This window comes from Pan troglodytes, chromosome 12 (assembly GCF_028858775.2).
Source record: "Pan troglodytes isolate AG18354 chromosome 12, NHGRI_mPanTro3-v2.0_pri, whole genome shotgun sequence".
NCBI classification, from domain to species: Eukaryota; Metazoa; Chordata; class Mammalia; order Primates; family Hominidae; genus Pan; species Pan troglodytes.
The window spans coordinates 28,187,104-28,213,080 of record NC_072410.2 but is presented as its reverse complement, the minus strand read 5'-3'; the positions used below and the strand labels follow the sequence as shown (position 1 = coordinate 28,213,080).

Below are 25,977 nucleotides of genomic sequence, written 5' to 3'. Positions count from 1 at the left end.
CTTTTAGATGAATAAATGCAAATATTAGAGATGTGTATATGTGTATAAATATATGGGGAAAAGATGTTGCCTAGTTGTACAAATTAGCTTTAACAAAACTCCTGATTTAAATTATTTGTGAGAAGGGCGATTCTAACTCAACACACCAACAAAATAAAAGCCTTATCCCTCTGCTCCGCCAAGATATCCCATTCAGAGCCTGCGCGTGTGTGTACACACACTTGTGCACTCATCCCCACCTGACCGTATCAAATTTTTATTTAAACTAGATATTTTTACTTTGTTGCATAGTAGTAATGGTTTCTGGAATGAAAAAAAAAAGCAGGTAAAAATAATTTCTTTTAGAAAATGCTAAAGTTTGTCTTCTGAAATTTAATAACAAAAAAAAAAACACTAGATGTCAGTAAGGAAGTGAGACCAGAAAAGACAAACTAAATTATCCTTACTAGGTTGGAATGGATGGGGTGGAGTTCCCATCAGGCTAGCATTCTGGGCAAAGTGGTTTTTTTTTGTTGGGGGGGGGATGGAGTCTCGCTCTGTCGCCCAGGCTGGAGTGCAGTGGCGCCATCTCCACTCGCTGCAAGCTCTGCCCCTCGGGTTCATGCCATTCTCATGCCCCAGCCTCCGACTAGCTGGTACTATAGGCACCCGCCACCACGCCGGGCTAATTTTTTTGTATTTTTAGTAGAGACGGGGTTTCACTGTGTTCACCAGGATGGTCTCGATTCCTGATCTCGTGATCCGCCCATCTCGGCCTCCCAAAGTGCTGGGATTACAGGCATGAGCCACCGCACCCGGCCAGATTTCTTTTTAAGAGATTCATCATACCTTGACCTGTGCCCCATTTCCCTCCTCCACCTGTCTGACCTGGTGTCCCTATTTCGGGAGACCAGAAGTAGGGGGAAGAGAAGGGATGACTGTTTCTTTGCTTTCACCATTCCTGGATGCCATGCAAAGGAAGGAATATTGCACTTTTATGTATCTGTTTTATTAAGTGGTTACTCTTCCAAGGACAAAAAAAAATGCAAATTGTTACGAAACTGGTAGTATTTGTAAGTGCAAGTACTACATGCTGCCTTGTTCTTTTACCAATTGCATTTGCATTTTAATGTACTACTGGTACAGCCATGATTGAGAACAGTTTGGAGGTTCCTCTAAACACTGAAAATAGAGGTTTCACATGATCCAGCAATCCCACTGTTGGGTATATACCCCAAAAATAGGAAATGAGTATATCGAAGAAATTATCTGCACTCCCATGTTGGTTGCACCACTTGTTAACAATAGCTAAGATTTGGAAGCAACCTAAGTGTCCATCAATAACTTAATGTATTAAAGAAAATCTGGTAGATACACACAGTGGAGTATTATTCAGCCCTAAAAAAGAATGAGATTCAGTCATTTGCAACAACATGGAAGGAACTGGAGATAATTATGTTAAGGGAAATAAGCCAAGCACGGAAAGGCAGACATTCCATGTTCTCACTTGTTTGTGGGATCTAAAAATCAAAACAATTGAACTCATGGACACAGTAAGTACCAGGGAGCTGGGTGGGGGGGAAGGCAGGGGATGGGTAATGGGTACAGAAATAGGCAGAAGGAATGAATAAGACATACTATTTGATAACACAACAGGGGGACTCTAGTCAATAATTGTTCATTTAAAAATAACTAAAAGAATGTAATTGGATTGTAACACAAAGGATACATGCTTGAAAGGATGGATACCCCACCCTCCATGATGTGATTAGTTCACACTGCATGCCTGTATCAAAACATCTCATGCACCCCATAAATATATATGCCTATTATATACTCACAAAAATGTTTGAAAATAAAAATAAAGGAACTACTGAAGGTTAGGTCAGAGTCGAAATGCAAAAATACTAATTAGAGAATAATGTGAATACAACAGGAATCCTGTTGGTGTTCTATTTGTATTGTAAACAGCAGCAGTTCAATTGTTTTGTCAAAGCAATTTCAATTTTAATCACTGAGCTAAAGAAATGGGCAACACTGACTTCCATAATATAGGTTCCACCTAACCATCTCTAACACCGCTGTCAAGGAGGACCAGTGTTAGGGTACATTATTAACAACCACACAAATTTTTAAAAGAAAAGAACACTCTTAGCAGCCTATGGTACTTTTAAATGAAATATTGCCTCTCATTCTAATTCTCACTTGTGTTGCCATTCTAAAAGTTTGAATTTGCTGAGGGTTATATTCTGGGTATTATATAACCATTGGTTCTACTTGGCATAACCCTACTAAATGGTGCTTAGAGCTGAATTACCTACAGAAACTTTCTGGTTTAATTAGCATAAATATTAGTGAGCCCATACTTCTGTGATATAATTATTAAACCAACTTAATGATTCTCACATAAGGTGTGAATTTTACTAATGCATTCATAATCTATGCTTTGTAGCAACATTTTTCAAATGTTTAAAATGCTAAATCTTCTCAATTTTCCAATCTTTTCTTGAATCTATTAGATACCTATAGTTACTGAAAAGCTGGGTAACAAATACACCTAGTTAGAAATGGCACTGCTTTATAAAAGGCACTCAAGACGAGACTATTTCTATACTTAAATGCTGCTGGCAAGTGAATTCCTTTGTATATAAATGAAAGATACCATTAAGATGAAAGACTTGTTTTAAGTGTGGTTCTTACATTTCATTCATGATAGAGTAAATGGCTTTATAATTACTTTAAAATTTAACTCACTAGTATATTAAATCTGTTCATTGCAAGATTAGAATCAACTGTTACGGGAACTAATTTAAACAAGCCCTTCCTTAGTCTTTTGAGTCTCATATTTGCTGAAAGTACCTACAGCTTGCAGGATAAGGGAGTTCACGGACCACAGGGTGAGTGAACCCATGCACAAATTGCAAACTGCCCAGAGCTACAACATTTAGGATTTTCAGACCTTTAGTTTTCCAAGTCATAGAAATTTGTTACGAGTTCATCACATCTTTATCTAAATGGCAACTGAATTTCTTTAAAGATAGGTTAAAAAAAAGGCATAAAACTATGAACTGTTATCCATTTGTGTGCCTCTATTTTTGCTTTAGAATTATGGAAGTGGACCCTGCGCATTTGGGAAACACTGTTATGCATACACATGGGTGAAAAAAAATCTAATATTGTGTAAATTAAAATACTTTTTTTGAAGTTGAAAAGCATCCATTTGTTCTAAATCTATATATATTATGTGTATCTAGTACAGAATAAGCTGTAACTTCTCATTGAGGAGTCTTAGGTTTTTACAGATATGTAAAGCTAAAACAACTCTAAAGAGTAGACACTTCAGAACAAGAAGGTTCTGGTCAATGTTGAGAGCAGACACTTTCACTGAAGGTTCTGGTGAAATGTGGGTAACTAATTGCTCGAAATCTATAATTTGCTATATAGTTAACTATTAAGTTAAAATGTCATTTACCGTGCTTTTTACACTAAAAGCTTTAACTTTTCTGATAAAATAATATTTTAAATGTTCAATTATTACTTCTGAGGAAAGCTACTTCTAGCATTCTTTGTCATGATGTGCTTGTGTGCAGTAAGTGGAGCATTTTCAGCTACTTACCTCTACATTCTTCCAGTTTTTCAGTTTCTGATTTAGCTTATAAAAGGCAAATGATCAATTTAATTTGATACTCAGAATTGTGTTTACCTTTAATGGACAAATATATGTCAGATACTTTGGTGTTTATTGGTATGACACTGTGTGGTTAAACAACGCAAGTATGTCCATGTGTTTCTTACAGGGTACACTTGAAACTAGTAGTGTTTATGCAGCTCACTTATGTAACTTGAAAATCTGGTACTATTGCATTCAGGACTGAAATCTTGCAGTTTAGGTGTCTTGTCTCTCATTTTGAAAGTAAGTGAAAGTTGAGAATGTAAAATCTATAAAGTTCATTTTTTTAACTAGGAAAAAAACACAAATTAATGACAGACACCAAATTACAAATCCAAAAAGCTCAGAGAACACCAAGCAGGATGAATATTTTAAAAATATAACTAGGAATATCATATTCAAACTGTAGAAAACCTATAACAAAGATAAAATATTTAAAATAAGGCAGAGGAAGAAACATATTGTCTACAGAGAAACAGACATAAGAATTACATTGGACTTCTGTTTAGAATCCATGCAAGTAAGAAGTGTTGAAAAAAATTAGAATACAGTGGGTATTTATTATCCAAGTATTCATTATCTAAAACTGCAAAGCAAAAATAATTGTAACAAGAACATATTCACTAGCAATCTGAGCACTCATGATATTAGTGACTGTTCTGGAGAGAATTATGTCCCCCCAGAATTCCTAACCTGAAGCCCTATCTCCCAGTGTGACTGTATTTGGAGAAGGAGCTTTTAAGAAGGTAAAGGTTAAATAGGGGCAAAAGGTTAAGGCCCTAATCTGTTAGGACTGGGGTCGTCATCCAAAAAGGAAGACACACCAGAGATCTCTCTCTCTCTCTCTGCCTCCCTCCTCCTCTCTCCCTCCCTCTCTCCCTCTCCCCACATGCATTTGTTAAATTGAGGTTTTTTGTTAGAACATATATAGTGGCATTTTAATAAAGTGTTACTCTACTTAAAACACTCACACACACATATACATACAATTTTGATAAATTCTTTTTTGAGAATAAGGCCGGGCATGGTGGCTCACACCCGTAATCCCAGCACTTTGGAAGGCTGAGGCGGGTGGATCATCTGAGGTCAGGAGTTCAAGACCAGCCTGGCCAACATGGTGAAACCCCATCTCTACTAAAAATACAAAAAATTAGCTGGGCATGGTGCCGGGCACCTGTAATCCCAGCTACTCAGGATGCTGAAGCAGGAGAATCCCTTGAACCGAGGAGGCGGAGGTTGTGGTGAGCCAAGATTGTGCCATTGCACTCCAGCCTGGGCAACAAGAGCAAAACTCCATCTCAAGAAAAATAAAACAAAATAAAAATTAAAAAACACAAAACTGGGATGTGTCCCTGTCTTTTAGGAAGATATAACTTCACCATTACTAAAATTGAGCCTCAGAAACATTAATCATGCTACACAAACTTAGCTGGAAATGAATACTGAAATGGAACTTTGAATCCAAGATGATTTATTTTGAATCCCATGCTAATGCCATTAACTCCTATAGACCCTTCTCAGGTGCAGCCAGAGACACACTAGCCCACTGATGGACGGACAGACGTGGACAGGGTCCATCTCACTAAACCACCCACCACTGCCACAGCTGCCTACAACAGACACATCAGATGAGACTCCAGGCAAATACATAATTTTCACTGAGGACTTATTGGTTAAGAGTAGGTCCTGGTGTAGAGAAGTCCCTCAACCTACAGTGCAACATGTTTTGAGAAGCGGGTAAGCTATATGTTTTGTGGTTTTGTTTCATAAATGCATCTACAAGAAGACCAGTATTGACTGAATGAAGCTTTTGTTTAAAGGGCTAAAATATGCTTTGTGGTTTTATATGCGGAAACTACTTTAAACCTAATGACTATTAATTGTATCATAGCTTGTGATGTAGTCTGCTCATGGCTTTTAAGGTAAATTGTGCCATGATCCACTGCCATTCTAATTGCTTTAATTAACAAGTCATTACCACACTACTGTTACATCTTAATTATGCATACAGACAGACTTATTTTACATATGTGAACTAATAGTTGTCAAAGCAAATGCAAATTGTATTCTGCAAGTAAAGTCTCTCTGAAATTTCTAGGGATGTTCTTTAAGTGAAATTAATATTCAAACTGAAGATTTTAGTTAGAAGAACTGAGTGCAGATTAAAGTCTTGTTGTGATTTAAACATAGTCAAGAGTACAACTGTGGTATTTCATGGAAGTTATGCAATAAAATGTCTCTAACCTGCAAACAAATCTATCAAGCAGACGGCACAGTACTGAATTTGAAACCAGAAATACTGGGTTTTTATATAAATGCTTCATAGATTTGTTTTATGATAAAGGGTACATAACTCTCCTAAACCTCACACCACCTCTTAAATAGGGACAGTAAGTCCACATCAACACGCCTGCCTTAGCTATTATTAAACTCTTACAGTATGATGTAAAGTGAAAGTACAATGTAACATCATTCCTAGGCCAACTTTGTCCAGTTTTATACAGAAACGTGCCAACTTTTCTGTTTGCAAGGATAATATCAAAGCAAACACCAGAAGGTTGTATCTTTGATGCATTTTTTCTAAATCATACACATAATAAACCAAAGACAAATGATGAATATTATTTCAGAAAATATAAAGTCTTCCCCTTCTTTTGCCAAGGAAGTCCAATATTTTCACCATTTTTATGCACACAATCAACTTTATTTAACCTGGAAGTTAATGTCTCATTGTTTTCATTGTTCTAAATAAACACCTTTTCCCTTGAGTATTGTTCTAAAAATTTTGAAGTCGTCTGAAAAATCTTTTTCTGATTTTTCACGGTTGTGTTGATGATATGCGAAAAGGAATACAGATGGTATTTAATTATGAACAAGAAAAGGTGTTAAATATCATTAGTCATTAGAAATTTGCAAATTAAGACCACAATGACTAACACATATATATCAGAATAGCTAAAATAAAAATAAAACATCAAACGCTGAGGAGCATGAGTCAAAACTAGAGCTTTCACACATTACTGGTGGGAATGTAAAATCGTACAGCTATGCCAAAAAGGAGTATAGTAGTTTCTCAAGAAACTAAAGGAACCCAAGTCCCCAGGCCTGCAGTCTGGGCCAAGGTCACAGGCCCTGGATCAATCAGGATGGGGTTCAAGGGCCTTCCTGGGGCCATCCAGTGTCCAAGGTGCCCTTTGGTGGCCTCATCTGCCCCTCAGCCCCTGAGCACGCCCCTCTGTCCCTCCAATCCTCCCTGTCACAGGGACATCTGTCACAGAGCCATGCCCCACCTCCTGCTTTCTGGAGATGCCAACTGCCCTCCCCATCTCTGGGTCCTGACCAAGGTGCTCTAATGGACACCCCCTGACCCAGGTCTCAGGGAGCTGCCAGCACGCTGGGTCCCTAAAGCTGAGATCCAGCAAGACACATGTGGCCTGAGGGTCCCACTCTCTGGCTGGCAGAACCCAGAGGTGGGAGCACACTGGAGTGTCCTTCAGGGCATCTTCACCCCATGAGAGGGCTGGGGGCTTTGGGAGTTTGCAGCTGGCAGGAGTGAGGGCCCAGTCTCCTATCTCTGATGCGTCCTTGGTCAAATCCTGTGCCTCAGCCTGCAGGGCCTATCGTGGTCACCACGTGAATGTGTTCCCTTAGTCTGGGAGCCCCAAGCAGGCAGCACCCCCTGCCAACGACTTCAGGGCATCTGGAAGTGGAGGCTGAGAGGTCTCCCACTTCGCAGAGCTGGGCTCTGGCCCAGAGGCCTTCTCGTTGGCTCAGGTGGTCTCTCGGGCTCCTGGGGCCACACATCAGGGGACAAACACGGGCAGCTCTGCTCTGCTCTGCCTAAAGAGAGGTGCCCAGTGAATGCAGGTTCCAGACAAAAGGTGGAGCCTGGCATCCTGCCCTGCGTGGGCTCCAGCCTGCTGCCATCTGGGGAAACTGAGTCATGGCGAGGCTCAAGGATGTTTCTCAGACCACACCAGTCCCTGAAGGTCCCCTGACCTCCCAATTTTGATGGACAGTAAGAAGAGGTTCCCAGGCCGCCTGCCACAGGTTCTGACTCGGCCTGGGTTAGGGTAAGTCTCCGGGCTGCTGTCCTCAAAAGCCCCATCAGGAGGCTGTGTCAGGCCAGGCGCACCGTGGTGACAGCAGCATGGACTGAGGGTTCTGGCCGCGGGAGAGGTCAGGACGCGGGGAGGTCAGGTCCAGGAGGAGGGCACTGGCCAGCACATGGTGGGGCTGGAGAGACCCTGGGCGGGGTGGTGGGAATGGCCCAGGAGGAGCTCCGACTCCTGTGGCTGGAGTGAGGGTGTGGGCTGTGGTGGGAGAGGTGGGTGAAGGTGGAGAGAACAGGGGCCCAGAGGCCTGTGCTGTAGGAAGGACTAGTGAGGACTTTCTGGTGGGGGGCTCTCAGAGAAGAGGAGGCCGGAGGGGCTGGGGGTCCCCAGGACTGCATGCGCCAGGCAGACGGAGGGGAGGCCGAGCCAGGAGCTGCAGGCTTCTCAGTGCCAGACCAATGCCGCCCTCCGCTGGCCGTGTGGGGAATCGCGCCTAGGCTGGGGCTCCCCTGGCCCCAGGTTAGGGGGACTCCGATGTGTCCTGGGGCGCTTCCTGCCCATCCAGCCTCCACCAGGCAGCCTGGCCCTGAATGGCTTTGAGGGCAGCCTCCGCGGCATAGTACCTGCCTCCGCCCTGTGGGGCAGATTTGGGCGTCTGACTCTGGACACTTACCCAGAGGCTGAATTCAACTCCCCAGCGAAGAGCACACTCAGACTCCCTCCCCGCTGTGCCCAACCTGAGGGGACCCTGGCTGGGACTTGGGAGGAGAAGGCCAGAGGCCAGGGCCTGGCTCTCAGGCACTAGGTGCAGGAGAAAATGGAGCAGAGTTCCTGCAGGAACTGCCTCAGACTGCCCCCGAGGGGACCTGGCCTGGAACCCTCCCTGTGCTACCAGGCTGCTGTTGGGGCCAGGAGGGCAGGGAGAGCAGCCACCTGTACGGCATCAAGTAACACTATCAGTCAGCACACCCAACACCCACACGACAGCCACAGCCCTCTGCCCTGAGGCGGCTGCAAGTGAGCAGAGTCTCCCGTCTTGTTCACCCTGAGCGCGGAGCTCCACACAGGACAGGATCAGAGCGCAAACCAGGAACAAATGGATGAACCAAGGAAGGGGCCAGGGCAGTAGGTCCCCACCCACACCCTGAACCCTAAGGGTGGGACTCAGAGGCTGGAGACGGGCTGGCCCCAGGATCCTCTAAGTGACAGGAACCCTTGGCCACTGTTGATTGCCCCAAGGCGGGGACAGGGATGGTGGGGCTGGGGCTGCCTGGCCCTTTAAGAGGGCAGTTCTGCCCGCCACCCTGAATGCCCCTCCCCTAGCTACTGGAGAAGAGATCCCGTTTCTTGGCAACAGGAAGCTCTTGGTTTACACAGTGTCACCCAAGCGACTGGGAGCCGCGCCCTGCTCTGGGACTGAGCCGTTGGAGCTGCCCCGCTGACCGCACTAGGCTGACCGCAACCGGCTGACCACACACACTCCTCACTCCCCTGGCCCTGGTGGGCAGCAGGCACCATGGCGCAGACAGTGCCGCCCTGCGAGCTGCCCTGCAAAGAGTACGACGTGGCCCGCAACACGGGCGCCTACACGTCCTCCGGCCTGGCCACCGCCAGCTTCCGCACCTCCAAGTACCTGCTGGAGGAGTGGTTCCAGAACTGCTATGCTCGCTACCACCAGGCCTTCGCCGACCGCGACCAGTCGGAGCGGCAGCGGCACGAGAGCCAGCAGCTGGCCACAGAGACCCAGGCGCTGGCGCAGCGCACGCAGCAAGACTCCACGCGCACAGTGGGCGAGCGACTGCAGGACACGCACGGCTGGAAGTCGGAGCTGCAGCGCGAGGTGGAGGCGCTGGCTGCGGAGACCAACTTGCTCCTGGCCCAGAAGCAACGGCTGGAGCGCGCCCTGGACGCCACGGAGGTGCCCTTCTCTATCACCACTGACAACCTGCAGTGCCGTGAGCGCCGCGAGCACCCCAACCTCGTGCGCGACCATGTGGAAACGGAGCTGCTGAAGGTGCCAGCACCCTTGGGTGGCCGGGATTTGTGGGCGCAGAGAGGAGGAGCCCCCCACCCCGCAGTTCATGTGGACAAGCCACGTGGCTGCTGCAAGCACGCGGGAGCCCAGCCCTCTGCACGTGAGACCCCTGAGTCCCGAAATCTGGCCCCTTAGTGACAGGAGGCAGCTTTGCCCCAGAAGACCCCTGACTTCCAAGCAGCTGTTTCTCCTCTCCTCCTCTAATCCCTTTGAGTCCTGGCACAGTCATCCTGACCCTGGGCTCCCTAAGCCACAAGGCACCTCCCCAGAGACCCTCCCTCACTGGGACAGTTGCTCCCAAGGTGGAAACCCAGGTTTGGGCCAGCACTGCAGGTGTGGACAGGTAAGGTGGGGTGGGCTGGGAGCCACTGCTCCCATTCATCCTATACAGAGCCGGGGACACAAAGATCTGCACCCACAGGTCCCCTCTCCTCCATGTCCCCTATAACTTCCCAATCTAGCCCAGCTTGTCTGTGGGGCAGCCCCATAGGGTGAGAGAGTAACTCAGTCCTGGCCCAGATGCTGGCTCTGGAGAATTCTCTGACCTCTCAGAGCCTGGGGCCTCCCTGAGAACCACTACAGGCCTGTAGACATTCGTGAAAGATGTGGGGTGGGGGCAGCTGGTCTCCTGCCATACCCCAAGCTCAGGCAAGAACCCTTGAGTCCCTCCCTCCCCTCATGCCTTCCCTCCTCCCTTCTTTACCCTTCTGCAGGCCCTTCCCCCTGCACTCTCTCAGTGCCTCAAGAACTCCTGCAGCTCCCGCAAACTCTCTGCCCGCAACAAGGGCGCCTGCCAAGTGATGGAGACACTGACAGTGCAGGAAGAGGCAAACCCAGGGATAGAGGGGCGCAGGACCCGGGCCCTGGCACACAAGGAAGTACCCAGTGGTTGAGGCAAAGACCCCAATCACAGAGAAAAGGCTTGTTCCTACACACAGAAAATTAAACTGGCCAGGCAGTAAGAAAAACACAGGGTCCTTCTCCTGTTCTTGGTGTGAGGATGGCCTTTCCCAGCACAGAGCCCTGAGGGGCAGCCTGGGCGGGCATCTGGGCCCCCAGAGTTTGGGTCCTCAGGGGCTGTCCAGAGGCCAAGGGCAGGCCAACGTTCCCAGGTGCACTGAGTGAGCAGCAGCGATGACTCCTGAAGCCTGGGGGGTGGGAACTGCCGCTGAGGGACCTTCCCAGCAGCCCACAGAAGGCCCTGGAGGAAAACACCCCACTTACAACGCACCAAGGAGAATGCCCAAAAGCCCAAGATAAACCCAGTGAGAGAGCAGAACTTACACAGTCAGAGCTCAGGCCCGGCATTCAACTCCTTGTGGTTGCTCAGGTGTTGACCAAGGCCTGCAGCAGCTGGGCCTCCTGGGATCCTCACCAGGGACTGCCTCTGGTGCTCAGGGCGTCTCCTCCCTCAGGAAGCCGAGCTCATCCGGAACATTCAGGAGCTGCTGAAGAGAACCATCATGCAAGCAGTGAGCCAGATCCGGTGGGTAGAGGGCTGCCCAAGGGATGATTCCTGACCCCACCCACGGCTGGTCCTGGGGCAAGGCACTGAACGACAGGACCCTGAGACTCAGAGCCAGCAGGGGCTGCCCCAGGTCACAGTGGAGCGCAGGGCTGGGTGGGGGAGGTTCCGGCGCAGCCTGAGGTTGAGTGGCCAGAGCCCAGTGCCACATCTGATCTGCAGCCTCCCAGGCTGGACCGCAGCTCCTGGTCACTGCTGAGCACGAGGGCTGCCCGGGACAGGCCCACCCAGAACTCCCTCCCGAGGCAGGCATTGGGGCCCAGCCTGCAGCACAGAGGGTCCCCAGCAGGGCCCTCCCTGGGCACACATCAAGGCCCTGCCCCACCCCGCCCCAGACTGAACCGGGAGCACAAGGAGACCTGCGAGATGGACTGGTCGGACAAGATGGAGGCCTACAACATCGACGAGACCTGCGGGCGCCACCACAGCCAGAGCACCGAGGTGCAGGCTCATCCATACTCCACCACCTTCCAAGAGAGGTGGGCCCCAGCTCTGCCCCTGCACTTGCCCTGGCTGTGGTCTCGCCTCCCTCTGCCTGGGGGCCCCAGCGGCGCTGCTTTCACCAGCCTGGCCCGGAGGCCCTCGCCCCCGAGGGCACTTGGGCAACTGTCTGCCCCTGGCATGAGCAAGCGACCAAGACCTCCTCAAATGTCCAGCACGTGCACAGCCTGGCTGCCGGCAGACAGGACAGAGTAGGGTGGGGTCAGACCCAGGCGCCGGCAGGATTGCGTTTCCGCCCAAGGCCAGCAGAGGGAGCCTGACCACCGCCCACTTGAGGGCGGCAAACTCCTGGGAGCAAAAAGAGGACGCGGGCGCTGGGTACTAGGGAAGGGGGGCTGCGGGGGCCGGAGGTGCTGCAGAGGGGGCCTCCGGGGCAGCGGTGCTGGGAACGGGGTCGCGGGGGCACGAGGGGACTAAGTGCCCGGGGTGTGTAGGGTGTGGGGGGACTCAGGGAAGTTGTGGCCAGGGGGCACTCGGGGGCAGGGAGCCTGAGGGACTGGGCTTTGTGGGGCAGCACGGGGTGCATCGGAGTCCATGCACGTCCTCCAGGAGCATGGGGCGCGGACAGGGCATGGGGGCGCAGCAGGGCTCCCAGCCTTCGGCAGAGCCTCCCCGACCCTCTCCTGGCTCTCCCCCGCCCCGCAGCGCCTCCACCCCGGAGACCCGGGCCAAGTTCACGCAGGACAATCTGTGCCGTGCCCAGCGCGAGCGCCTGGCCTCGGCCAACCTGCGGGTGCTGGTGGACTGCATCCTTCGCGACACCTCCGAGGACCTGCGGCTCCAGTGCGACGCCGTGAACCTGGCCTTCGGGCGCCGCTGTGAGGAGCTGGAGGATGCGCGGTACAAGCTGCAGCACCACCTGCACAAGGTGGGGCACCCTGAACCCCGAAGACGGCCCCCTCTCATCACCTGGCCTGGGCCCTCAACACCTTCCTCCTCTGTCCCATTTATCCCGAGGGACCCCAGAAGCAAGTGTCTCCTCTCCGTAAACCTATGTAAAACCAGGTAACACTGGGTATGATCGGCCGGTGTTGCCACCCCTATGACTCAGCAGGAGGAGCTGTGGGGAGGATGGAGGCAGGAGGTGGTCTGGGGAGCACTGACCGCCCGGGAGGTCCCCAAGAGTCCTGGCCTGGCAGGCAGCGCTCTGAATCTAGGGTCTCAGCGTGGCCTTTACCACCTCTGAGTCCCCAGTCCTTGAGCAGGATTCAGGTCCTGGTGACCACCAAGGATGGGGGTTCTTGGACCAGAGCTAAGGGACAACAGGCTTCCTGACTCTCCAGAGCCCACTGGGGGCCCCGTGCACATTGTTCCCCTCATCCACGCCTCCCCAGGGCCACTGGTCAGGACTGCCCTCTGGACACAGCCCCAAGACCTGGGTAGGACCAGCCTGGTCTCGGCGTTCTATATACCCGGGCATGGGGGCACAGGCCCAAGGAGCACTGTCCTGTCTGCAGACGCTGCGGGAAATCACAGATCAGGAACACAACGTGGCGGCACTGAAGCAGGCCATCAAGGACAAAGAGGCACCTCTGCACGTAGCCCAGACCCGGCTGTACCTGCGCTCACACCGGCCCAACGTGGAGCTGTGCCGTGACGCAGCCCAGTTCAGGTGCTGCCTGGGCCTCTGAGGCAGTCCCAGGTGGCCCTGTCCACCTCCTCCCTGTGACTCTCTCCAATAAACACTCCAACACCCCGCACACACATCCCCCGCAGGTGCTGAGAGGGGAGGGAGACTTCGGGGCCACACACAACAAGCAAGCACGCCTTACACACACAGACATACACATGACACTGGGCAGGTCATGGGTCGGGGGGCTCCCAGTGCCAGGGACCTGTGCCCACGTGGTCTCACCCCACCCTATGCTACCTCATCTTCCCGGGAGGAAGCTCCTTCAGACAAGGTGAGCTCCAGGAGGCCACAGGGCCAGAGAGGCCAGGCAGGGCCATTCCCTGCTGCCCTAAGGGTGCTGTCCACACCTCTGGTGGGAAGTATGACCTACGCCTGCGCTACAGGCATAGATGTGCCGTCCTTTTGTTTCCCTTGATAACGGATGCCCGGTGGCCCCTTCTAAGTACCTTTCTTCTTTCCCTGCCCCTCAGTTCCTTCAAGGAACTGGGGGCCTCCTTCCATCAAGTTATCAGGAATGGAAAGAACTGAGCCTGGTCGGCTGAGGCCAGTCCTGTCCTGCCAGGGTCGAGATTGCACACGGGTCACTCATTCCCACTCAGGCCCACGCTCCCTGGGAGGACCCTCGTAATTTACGCTCTGCCCTAGAGCCGCTTTCCTGGTGGGGTTCTTTCATGGAGTCTTCCCAGGACCTCCTGCCAGCTCCCATTGGGAGTTTTGGGTCCCCTACACCCCGGTAGGTGCATACTTCTGCCCTCCCCAGCCCCGGCTCACACCCCCCCAACACCCCCAGGCTGTTGAGTGAGGTGGAGGAGCTGAACATGTCCCTCACAGCACTGCGAGAGAAGCTTCTAGAAGCGGAGCAGTCCCTGCGCAACCTCGAGGACATCCACATGAGCCTGGAGAAGGACATCGCCGCCATGACCAACAGTCTCTTCATCGACCGCCAGAAGTGCATGGCCCATCGTACTCGCTACCCCACCATCCTGCAGCTGGCTGGCTACCAGTGAGCAGCAGCACGGTGCTTCCCCCCAATCCCCCAAATAAACAGCACGTTAGCTTTCTGCACAGTGTGTGTGTGTGCACGGTGGGACCTCGAGTTGCTGTCCACCTGAACTGGCCTTTGGGTCCCCTGTGAGGCTGGCTCTGCCTATGGACTCATCATCCTAACAGTTGGAGATGAGGGGTCAGAGCCAGAACCAGGAATCCCTGTGCCTGAGAGGACAGGAAGTGCCCAGGTGGGGACTGGGGCTCCACAGCACAGCTCAGGTGTGGGCGCAGACTGTGTGTCCAGCTCAGAGCCAGGCCATCCAGCTCCTCCCTCCCCACTTCCCCACCAGTGCTGGCTCCTCCATTCCTTCACCAGGGTCTTAGGACCATGGGACATCTTTGGGACCTCTGCATCTCCCCAACTCCTCCCCCTGCACCTCCAGGCCCCCAGCCTCAGCTCACATACTCCTGTGGACAGGGCGCTTACTCTGCTAGAAGCTTGTCTGGCTGCTAGGTGCACCTGCTGGGGTGATCCTCCAGGCAGGCCCCACCCAGAAGTGCCCGCTTCAGCATCCCCTCTCTGTCCCCAATGACAGTGTGTACCTGAGCTCAGCCCAGCCCAGCTCTCAGTGCCCAGGACCCCTGAGGCTCAGATGGGCAGATCGGCAGGGGTACATGGAGTTCCCTCCTGGGTGTAGGCCCAGTGTGGGGAGAGGGGCCTGAGAACAGCCCAGAGTGGGCATCCACCTGGAGAGCATGTGGGTGGGGGTCCCATCTCCAACATCCAGGCCCACAGGGCTCTTGTCTCAGCCTGGAGGGGACCGGGAGGTAACAGCCCCTTCCCCTCAATCAACCACAAGGACACCCAGCTGGGCAGCTCTGTGAGCTGGGTGGGGTCAGCCAGGTGGAAGTTGCTGCTGGGGGTTGCTGGGAGGAGAGGCATGGGCTGCCTTTCACGTGGGGCTAACTCAGACCTCTCTCCCCAACCTGCTAGGACCCCTCCAGAGGCCACTGTTGAACACGAAAAACACTACTGCTGTTCACTGGGGGAGGTGATAATGTTGACTGCAGGCAGTTGCCTCGGGGACGAGCCCTCTTGGGAATCTTACTCAGCCTGGATGGGGAGAAATCTGGAAGAGGCTGTGTGTGAGCAGGCAGTGCAGGGAGGGCTTCCTGGAGGAGGGAGCCTGGCTTCCACCGCACAGGCCAAGGCACAGGGGCTGGGACCAGGGAAGGAGGTGTCTGGGCTGGGTCTCTCGCTTTATCTCGCTCTGGTTCACTGCAATAGGCTCACTGCTAACCAGGCCCGGCCCTCCCCAGCTCCAAACCCGACTATCAGGCAGGGAAGATTCTTCTACCCACCTGGCCACTCTCGGAGATGCAGACCCAGACCCTGGAGGGTGGGCCCAAAAGCTTCCAGGACCTTCTCTCCACTGCAGATTCAGGGGGAAATGTCACTTCCTGTCACCACGGAAGCCACACTACTACTTGTCGCAAACCACCAGTCACTACAGTAACACCCAGGCCCACTCTTATTCTTTGGGGTACCATTTAAATTCGCCCTGGATGCTGTTACCATGGGGCTTTGACAGCCAGGAGCAGAGGCAGTGGGACACAGCAGCCAAGCCTCACCTGGGGGCTGCAGACAGTTCATGTCCTGTCCATGTAGCTCCTCAAAGCTGCTCCAGGACACCAGGCAGGAGCTGAGGCAATGACCTGCCCAGGGAACACCAAAGAACCATCTCCCTGCAATCACCCCCAGCACAGGGAAAACCTGTAGTGAAGCAGATGGTGGTGAACTCAAAGGCCCCTGAGCTGGGGGAGGTTGTTGGGTGGGGGCTTCACTCCCTGCCACCCTAGACACGATGGCCAGGGAGGGGTCAGGTGTGTGTGGGTGGTGGCTGCAGAGCCCTCCCTGCCTGCTGCAGGGGGATGCAGGTGGCCCAACACCATCCTGGGCCTGGTCAGCCCCAGTGCCAGCCTCAGCACAGTAGCGAGGAGTCCCCCAGGAGAGGCAGGAACCTCCATGGGAGGTGGGTGGGGGTGAGGCCCCCCATGCTGTGCCCACCCCAGCCTCAGAGGGAGCTGCTGGCACTGTCCCCTCTTGAGCAGCAGGGCTTTTCCCGGACTCTAGGGAAGTAGCCATTAAGAGGCCCAAGAAACAATGGCTCCCTCCATGCAGGCCCCACACTCAGGCTCCCATTATCGCCCAGGCCCAGGTGGCACTGCCCAGCCCTGTCGGGTCCTCATCAGGCTCAGGACCTCCTTGTCCCACCCTGGAGGGGGTGGCTGATGGAGAGCTGAGTGTGGGGGGTGCCAGGGGAGGGGGCCTGGGAGAAGTGTTTCATCTCTGAGGCCAGATGGTGGCACCAGGCTAGGAGGCACCGAGCTAGGTGCCATCCTGAGCACATGGCAGGTTTTAACTCCTTCAGGCCTCATGACAGCCTCACTATCACATGCATTTTACAGCAGGGAAAACTGAGGCCTGAGGGTCCCTGCGCCCACTGTGCTCCCATCCCAGTAACAGGTTGATGCAGGGGAGGCTAATGACAGCAGTGATGTAGGTCACTCCCAGCTAGAGAGAGGCCAACGCCCCTGGCCTGTAAGCTTCATGACTCAGTGCAGAGCCAGCACCTGGGGCTGCTGGGCCAGAACTCTGAGGGCCGTCTCCTCATGCTGAATTCCCTACTGACTTTCAGATTGTCCAACCCCAACCCCTGAGGCCATCTGGACACTGGCAGCTGCTGCTAACCCACAGGCCCCTCTGTGGAGTCCCTATCGGCCTGGCCTTGAGCTCCTACCCATGGTGGAGAGCAGGTGTGGCTTGCTCCAGCCAGGAAGCCTCTGGGCTCCTGGGGATTGGGAGAGTGGCCGGGGGTGATTCAGACCTCCAAAGTGGGCAGGAAGGTGGATGGCCCACACTGGGCTGTTCTCAGGCCCCTCTCCCCACACTGGGCCCACAGCCCAGCCACCCTGGGCTTCTAGCACAAGGATAAAGAAGGCTCCAGCAGCTCTTGCCTGGAAAAGACTGTGGTACCTCCTGTCCCTGGCAGTTCAGGGAGGGAGGGGTTGCTGGGGGCTGCTGGCCCGTGGCTGTTACTGACCGGGTCAGGGTGGGAATAGAGAGGTCCAGGCCCTGACATCTGCGGGGTGCAGGTGGGATGTGCCCCAGCTGCAGCATGGCCCTCTCCCAACCCCAGCCTGTCCTGACCCTCAGTGACCCACACCCTAGAGTCAGAGCTGTGTTCTGTCCTCTGCAGAATCCAGTGGACCCTGGACACAGCTGCCCAACTCCGTGTTGGGGTCACCCTCGGCTGTCCCACGTCGGGGTTCCCTCATCTGCCCCCTTGTGCAGTGGTTCCTAGAGATCACTCTCACAAGCATCAGATGCATGGCTCAAGGTCGGCGCCAGTGCCCCTGGTGCAGTGCCCGCTGTCCAGCCCATACCGGCCACCCTGGGGGGCGCGGTGGAGCCTGCGGTAACAGGAGCCTCGCTCCTTCAGGCCCCACTCCCCTTCCACACAGGCTGGCCGCTGGACTGAGGCTCATGGGCTGCCTGCCTTGTGCTAAAAATGGATCCCCAGACTTTCTGGGTTTAATAATACAATCCTGACCTCCCCAGGGCCCTCCCCATTTTGTGGGAGCACCCCAAACATCTTCCACTGGAAAAATAGGCCACATAAGCCCAGGCATCCAGGAGCCCAAGGTCTGATGCCCAGGGAGGGAAGGGCTTTCCAAGGCTCTTCCCCCAGTGCCCAGCACCCCTGCCAGCATCCCACAGTACAGTGCAGGAGGTGCTGTTGGGTGTCCATTGGGAGCCAGCCCCAGGGGCACAATGTACAGCAGCACTTTCCTGTCGTCATGGCTACACTGCAGCCATGAGTGACCAGGGCTGTTTCTGTCCAGGAGACACGCTGTCCCGCCCCGTACACTCACCCTCTGCTCTCCCTGCCCACCCTACTCTGGCCTGGCCTGGGGTCCCCGAGCCTCAGTGGCTCAGCCACCAGCCCCGCCAGCTGCCTGCCCAAACGGATGCTCCCCAGGCCACCCAGACCCGAGGGACTGGAGAGAGCTCTTCTCCTGGCCATTCAACCACCCCTCAGCCTCCCTCCACCCTGCCCTGCATCTGGAGAGTCTCTGTGACCCATCCTCCACACAAGGAACTCACAGGAATGCCCCTCTCTTTTCGGGGACAGGTCTGCTGGCATCAGGGAGCATTGAGGGAAGCACATGGAGAGGGGGACTGGGGTCCCCCATGACTGTGCCCCAGCAGCCTCCCCCACTACCTTCCCCAACAGGGGATGCTCCCAGACACTTCTGAGCTGCCATGGGTGCCCATTTCACAGGTAGGGAAACCAAGGCTCAGATCCAGGGAGCTGCAGTATGTGCGCGTCCACCCGTCTTTCTCCACAAGCCCCAGGAGCTCAGGGGCAACAATGGGGACAATGGGGAGCCCGTGCCCTGCCTGCCCCAACCCTGCCACAGGCCCACAGGCTCCCCCTGGGGATGTGGCCGCCCACCTGCGAAGCTGTGTCCTCATCACTCAGGTCTGAGCTGTGCAGAGCTGGTTCCAGTGGCTGCAGGCACCACAGTCGCAGACCTGGAAGAAGCAAGGATCCTCCCCAAGAGTCTGCAGAGGGAGCGCATTTCTGCCCACACCTTGATTTTGGACTTGTGGCCTCCAGAACTGTAAGAGAATAAATTTCTGATGTTGTAAGCCATCACTACAGCAGCCCCCGGACACTAACGTAGCTCAATACGTCCAGGCTCCTCTGTTTGTTGTTGTTCTAGGTTTTTCTGAGACAGGGTCCGGCTCTGTCCCTCAGGCTGAAGTGCAGTGGCACAATCACAGCTCACTGTAACCTCCATCCCCTGGGCTCAAGCCATCCTCTTGCTTCAGTCTCCCCCACAGCTGGGACTACAGGCAGTGTTGCCATGGCTGGCCAACTTTTAAATTAGGTAACCCTTCCCAATAATTTTCACGATCAGTTAACATCTTCTACATTCCTATTTATTTTCCCCTTTTTAATACAAACACATGCCCATTAAATAAGCAAAATAGGAAAAAAATTTTAATCACCCAAAGCCCTACCATCTACTTACCAGAGAGACAATAATGGCACAAGGATATACTGCCAAATTACACTAACTTTTAGTAATCCAAAGCAATAGAAAAATCTCCAGTTTTCAATTTATTCTTCTTAGATTTCTAATCAAGAAAACCTATTTTCTATACTAAAGCAAATACATACAAAAGGAAAAGACACACTTATGAAGCAAAGGGATGAACTGGAGTCCTAATGTTACGAGAGGCTGGTAGTCATTTATTTGTCATCACTGAGGTATTTTCAGAAAATAGCCATGGTTCCCAGAACTTTAACAAGCACAATGATCCACTCTTAGATACTTGAAAGTCAGATAAGAAGACATCTATCCCTTAACTAGTTGTTATACACTATATGTGAATAAAACCATATAATTTAAATTTCCTCAATTAATTCTCACAGACAGTATGCAACCTCACATCACCATGATCTTTTACATAAATGTCAATGTTCTATTGTAAATCGTGACAGACTATCTACATAGAACACTCATGATTTACAATTTAAGATTGTCAACCCAGCCAGTAACCTGTGTAGCACTGAATTCAAATACCAGAAAGAGGACCCAGATTCCCTCACCACCTAGGAGAGCTCAAGTGAGCTACACAGCCCGGTAGGAAATGGGGACTAAGTAAAAGGTTGTAAGCAGGTACTACTATAGTCAGATGAGTTTTTGACAGGTTATTCTAAAAGCACTGAGAAAAGAAAACTGTTGTAATATTCCAGATAAGATCACTTGGTCTGTAAAAGGACAGTGTCAAGGATATAGAAAAGAACCATCAAGGAATTTCGGAGGTTAACCTGGATGTGATTATATAGTACCACATCAAATGATCATCAAGCTCAAAGAAGGCACAGGGGAGCAGGAGGCTGCTTTCCCCAGGTACTGTCTTTCCCAGGCTTGCCCAGCAGTCCTGGAAACTGACACACACACACACACACACACACACACACACACACACACACACACATATATATACTTGTTCTTTGCCATCTGATCACACTAGAAATGCCTGAAAATAAACCAGTTCCAGTATTAGTACAAACACTGTGACTAGTGTCCTGAGGACCTCTTTGATTGATCTCATTATCCCTGCTTTCTAATCTAACCTCCATCTCCTGGGCTCAAGCCATCCTCTTGCCTCAGTCTCCCCCATAGCTGGGACTACAGGGAGTGTTGCCATGTATTAAATATTAAATCTGAAAATTAAGTGAGAAAAGATTTAAAGAATGGCAAAAAGAGACAGGGAGAGAGATTTTAGGATGTTACTGCTGTGTTGGTAAGAGATAAAAAATAAATGTCTTCCTCCAGTGTGGCGATACCTCAAGGATCTAGAACTAGAAATATTTGACCCAGCCATCCCATTACTGGGTATATACCCAAAGGATTATAAATCATGCTGCTATAAAGACACATGCACACGTATGTTTATTGCAGCGCTATTCACAATAGCAAAGACTTGGAACCAACCCAAATGTCCATCAATGATAGACCGGATTCAGAAAATGTGGCACATATACACCATGGAATACTATGCAGCCATAAAAAAGGATGAGTTCATGTCCTTTGTAGGGACATGGATGAAGCTGGAAACCATCATTCTGAGCAAACTATCGCAAGGACAGAAAACCAAACACCACCATGTTCTCACTCATAGGTGGGAACTGAACAATGAGAACACGTGGACATAGGAAGGGGAACATCACACACCGGGGCCTGTCATGGGGTGGGGGGAGGGGGGAGGGATAGCATTAGGAGATATTCCTAATGTAAATGATGAGTTAATGAGTGCAGCACACCAACATGGCACATGTATACATATGTAACAAACCTGCACATTGTGCCCATGTACCCTAGAACTTAAAGTATAATAAAAATAAAAAATAAAAAAAAAGTCTTCCTCAAGTTTACCATCGAAAAGTGCTATACATGATTTGCAAGTATTTTCTTCCATCTTGTGGGCTGTCTTTTCAGTTTCTTGATGGTGTCCTTTGAAGTGCAAAAATGTTTAATTTTGATGAAGTCCAATTCATCAATTTTTATTCTTGTTGCTGGTCTCATATTTAAGAAAACTTTGCCAAATCCAAGGTCATGACAACTTACTCCTGTTTGCTTCTCAGGATTTTATAGTTTTAGTCCTTACATTTATGTGGATTCACTCAAAATGGATCCATTTGATCCTTTTTTTTTTTTTTGCATCCATAGTTTTTGTACATGGTGTTGGGTAAAGGTCCTACTCCAGGTTTTGCATATGTCTACATATCTAGTTGTCCCTGGGCCAGTTTTCAAACTTCTTTCCCCACTGAATAATCTTGGCATCCTTGCCAAAAATCAGTTGGTTATATATGTATGGGTTCATATCTGACTGTCAATTCTTTCCCACTGGTCTATACATCTACCCTTCTGCCAGTATTATATTGTCCTTATTACCATTGTCTTGTAGTAAGTTTTAAAGTCAGTAAGTATGAGTTCTCCTACACTGTTCCTCATTTTCAAAAGATTATTTTGGCTATTCTCAGTCCCTTACAATTCCATATGAATTTGAGAGTCAGCTTGTCGATTTTACAAAGAACTCATCTGGGATTCTGACAGGGATGAAGTTAAATCTGTAGATGAGTTTACGGAGGACTGCCATCTTAAATGTTAAGCCTTCGGTCCATGATCATGGGATACTTTTACATTTATTTAGATCTTATTTCACTTCTTTCGACAATGTTTTATAGTTTTCAGAGTACAAGTTTTACACTTCTTAAATTTATTAGTAAGTATTTTATTCTTGTTGATGCTATGATAAATGAAGTTGCTTTCTTAATTTCATTTTCTGATTGCTCATTGTGAGTATGTAGTACTCAGTTAAAGTGTGTCAAATACTATTGATTTTTGTATATTGATCTTGTATCCTGCAACCCTGATGAACACAAGGGATTTGTATCTAGAATACATATGGAACAATTACAATTCAGTAATAAAAAGACGAAACAACCCAATTAGAGATGGATAATTCAAGAATGGATAAACAAACTGCAATACATGCAAACAAATGGAATATTATTCAGCAATTTGAAAAATGAGCTATCAGGCCATGAAAAAAACACAGAAGAACCCTAAATGTATACTGCTAGGTGAAAGAAGCCAGTCTGAAAAGGATACATACTACATGATCTATTACATGACATTCTGGGAGAGGCAAAATTAGAGAGAGTGAAAAGATCAGTAATGACCGGGGGTAGGAGGAAGAGGAGGAGGAGGAATGAATCAGTGGAGCACAGGAGATTTTTAGGGCAATGAAACTGTTCTACATAATACTGTAATGGTGGGTACATGACATTATACATTTGTCAAATCCAAAAATCTATGAAACACAGAGTGAACCCTAATGTAAACTATGAACTTCAGATATAAGTATCAGTTCATCAAATCTAATAAATGTAGCACAGTAACGCAAGATGTTAAGAGTCGGGAAGACTGGGCGGGGGCATTGTAGGGGAGCATATGTGAACTCTCTGCACTTTTCTATTTTTTCTGAAGCTGCTAGGAAAAAAGAGTCTACTATGTTTTTAAAATAAAATGATCCCTAGCAGGAAAAAAAAATGGCAAAAGATCTCAACAAATATTTCTCCAAAGAAGATATACACATGGCCAATAAGCATGCAATAAGACATTGGACATTACTGTCACCGTGAAAATACAAATCAAAACCACAATGAGATACAATTTCACATACATTACAATGGCTACAATTAAAAAGTCACAGTGCTTGTGAAGATGTGGAGAAACTGAAATTTTAATACACCGCTGGAGGGAATAAAAAATAATGCAGCCATTTCACAAAGTAGTTTGGCAGTTCCTCAATTAGATAGTTATCACGCATCCGAGCAATTCTGCTCCAGATATACACCAAAGAGAAATGTCTACACAAAAACTTGTATACCAATGTTTATAGCAGCATTATTCGTAATGGCCAAAAGGGGTTAACAATGTCCTAAATGTCCACCAACTGACAAGTGGATAAACAAAATCCAGTGTATCCATGTAACAGAATATCATTCGGCCATAAAAAGTAAGTACTGATACATGTTATAGCATAGACAAATCTTGCAAGCATTATGCCAAGTGAAAGAAGCCAGTAACAAAAGCCAGTATGATATATAATCCCATTTATATGAAACACACGCAATAGGGAATCCAGAGACAGAAAGATTGGTGATTTCCAGCGCTACAACTGCGGGGGTGCAGATGAGGGATGTGGAGAGATGGAATTGAAAGCTAAAGGGCACAGGAGGCAGGGTGTTGTGGTCCATGCCTGTACTCGTAGCTACTAGGGAGGCTGAGGTGGGAGGATCATTTGAGCCCAGGAGTTCAAGGCTGCACTAAGCTATGACTACACCACTGCACTCCAGCCTAGGCTGGTTGACTGAGCAAGACCCCATCTCTTAAAAAAATAAATAAATAAAAATAAAATAAGGTAAAGGGCATAGGATTTGATTTGGTTTTTTTTGAGGTGGAGAAACAATTCTAAAATTGATTGGAATGCTGGTTACCAACATCTGTGAATATGTTAAAACCACTGAACTGTATACTTCAAGTGGGTGAATTACATGGTGTGTGAATTACCAATAAAGCTGTTTTAGAAATCCTAGTATTTGCTGTGCTGTTACTGTGGCAAAGTACCGCAGGGCAAAAATTGCACAGCCAGCCCTACCATTACAGTATGACACAGGAAAACTTAAAACTGCACTTGCGATCAAGCTAGATGCAGAGCATATTAGCACAGCAAAAAATAAATGACTACACTAAAGACCCATCCTTCAAGGATTACAGAATTTAAATGCTGAAAAGGAGAGTACAACTCCTCTGTTTTTTTAAAAAAGGTAAGAACTCATAACTCAGTCACTTGTAAAATTCTGGATTGCTAAGAGATTTTCAAATAGAATTTAAAAGAAAACACACGACCAAGACAATAATGAAAATCTATAGATAAATTTACTATTATCTTTAGCTTCTGAACATACAGCCAAAAATCCATCTTCTGTCACTGCTTTAAACAAAGGTCTGACTCCTCATGTATCTCTGCCCAAGAACACTTTCTTATTGGCGGAATCCAGTAAAACAAATGCAAACACACCATCCAACACACAAATTGTTTGCTCAATTCCTCCTTTGTCATAAAGATGAAGGATTATCTCACCATCCACTTTGGTCTGGTATTCAAATTCAAAATAGTGTTGCACCTTAGGAAGCAATAGCAAAACCAAAACGTTATAGACTCCTTGTGCATTCACTAATAATTTTTTATTGCAAAGTTGCTTCAGTATTTCTGGAGCTCTAAAATCATTTCATGCACTTTGGTGATTTAGGAGAATCATAGCATTATCAAACTAGGGTTTGCTTCAATTCATAATTCTGCAAATTCTGTTCAACATAAAGCTGAACCCATGAAAGTTTTAGTTGCAGTCTCATAAACAGAATATAATGGGAATGTACCAGAATAGCAACCTGTAGAGGAATGGAAATGCATATTATATACATACTATGTATGTGATACATAAATATTTATATATATGCAGATTGAGTATCCCTTCTCTGAAATGTTTGGAACCAGAAGTATTTTGGGTTTTGGAATTTTTTTTTTGGATTTTAGAATATTTGCATCTACGTGAGGTATCTTGGGGATGAGACCCAAGTCTAAACGTGAAATTCACTTATGTTTCATATATCTTATACACATAGCCTAAAGGTAATTTTATATAATATTTCAAATAATTTTGTGCAGGAAACAAAGTTTGTGTACACGGAACCATCAGAAGCAAAGGTGTCACTATCTCAGCTACCATGTGGAACATCTGTGGCTGTCTGACATCACTGACCATTTCTGACTCCGAATTTATATGCTACTGATGAGCAATCATTTTCACACACTTATTCACACAGAAGTAAAAAATATGGCATGCCATTAATACAGTAAAAAATAATAAGCAACACAGTAGCATCACCAGAATACCTGCATCAGCTGTTAAACAGCTGTACAAACAATGGCAGGCTTTCAGGCTCCACCTACAAGGTTGTGTTTTGATTAAACGGTTACTGTACATTGTATTTTTTTTCTTTTTTTAGGTGAGAAGAAATATCAGAAGAGCTGAGCAACTAAGGAGGTGAGTCCTCTGAGGCTGAGGAGGCATTCTGCCAGATGGCTTTTTATAATGTTTCTCCAGAGTCATCTGCCTCATCATCACGGCTTTTGTCTTGGAAGTCTCTCTTTAATTTTATAAACTGACGTGACCTCTTGTTCTGTTATGAATGCAGGTAGCTCTAGTCCTTCAATATCTTCAATATCTCTATCACACATTTTCACCATGTCATCCATACCTTTACACTACAGTCCAATTTCTCCAACAGCTTGACTTTCTGTGTTATAAGCGATTCTACTTTTCCTTATCATTGCCGCTCGTAGGGATATCTACAGGCCTTATTGACATTTTCAGTATG

The 25,977-nt window shown here is 49.1% G+C and overlaps 1 protein-coding gene and 1 long non-coding RNA gene across 4 annotated transcripts in view; one reads left to right on the top strand and one right to left on the bottom strand.

The window, feature by feature from the left end:
• The first annotated feature begins 9,053 nt into the window (after window positions 1–9,053).
• Window positions 9,054–14,459, top strand: TEKT4 (tektin 4). The gene is made up of 6 exons (XM_054678016.2): window positions 9,054–9,718; window positions 11,155–11,225; window positions 11,600–11,743; window positions 12,411–12,633; window positions 13,223–13,377; window positions 14,189–14,459. Exons 1-6 carry the CDS (start codon window positions 9,221–9,223, stop codon window positions 14,403–14,405), a joined length of 1,308 nt encoding a protein of 435 aa, XP_054533991.1. The 5' UTR covers window positions 9,054–9,220; the 3' UTR covers window positions 14,406–14,459.
• LOC129143161 (uncharacterized) overlaps window positions 10,650–25,977 on the bottom strand; it is a 73,861-nt gene continuing 58,533 nt past the window's right edge. The window contains exons 7-9 of one of the 3 annotated variants that reach the window (XR_010149348.1): window positions 18,906–19,072; window positions 11,024–11,184; window positions 10,650–10,940 (exon numbers count right to left, since the gene is read on the bottom strand). This is a non-coding gene — a long non-coding RNA (uncharacterized LOC129143161). Of the gene's footprint in view, window positions 10,941–11,023; window positions 11,188–18,905; window positions 19,073–25,977 lie in introns of those variants that run through there. The other 2 variants (XR_010149347.1, XR_008546297.2) reach the window with 2 other exon arrangements.

Coding starts and splice junctions, on each gene's coding strand:
- TEKT4 (XM_054678016.2), top strand. CDS start 9,221: ATGGCGCAGACAGTGCCGCCCTGCGAGCTGCCCTGCAAAGAGTACGAC. Junction 9,719..11,154: donor TGGAAACGGAGCTGCTGAAG/GTGCCAGCACCC, acceptor CTCCTCCCTCAG/GAAGCCGAGCTCATCCGGAA. Junction 11,226..11,599: donor CAAGCAGTGAGCCAGATCCG/GTGGGTAGAGGG, acceptor ACCCCGCCCCAG/ACTGAACCGGGAGCACAAGG.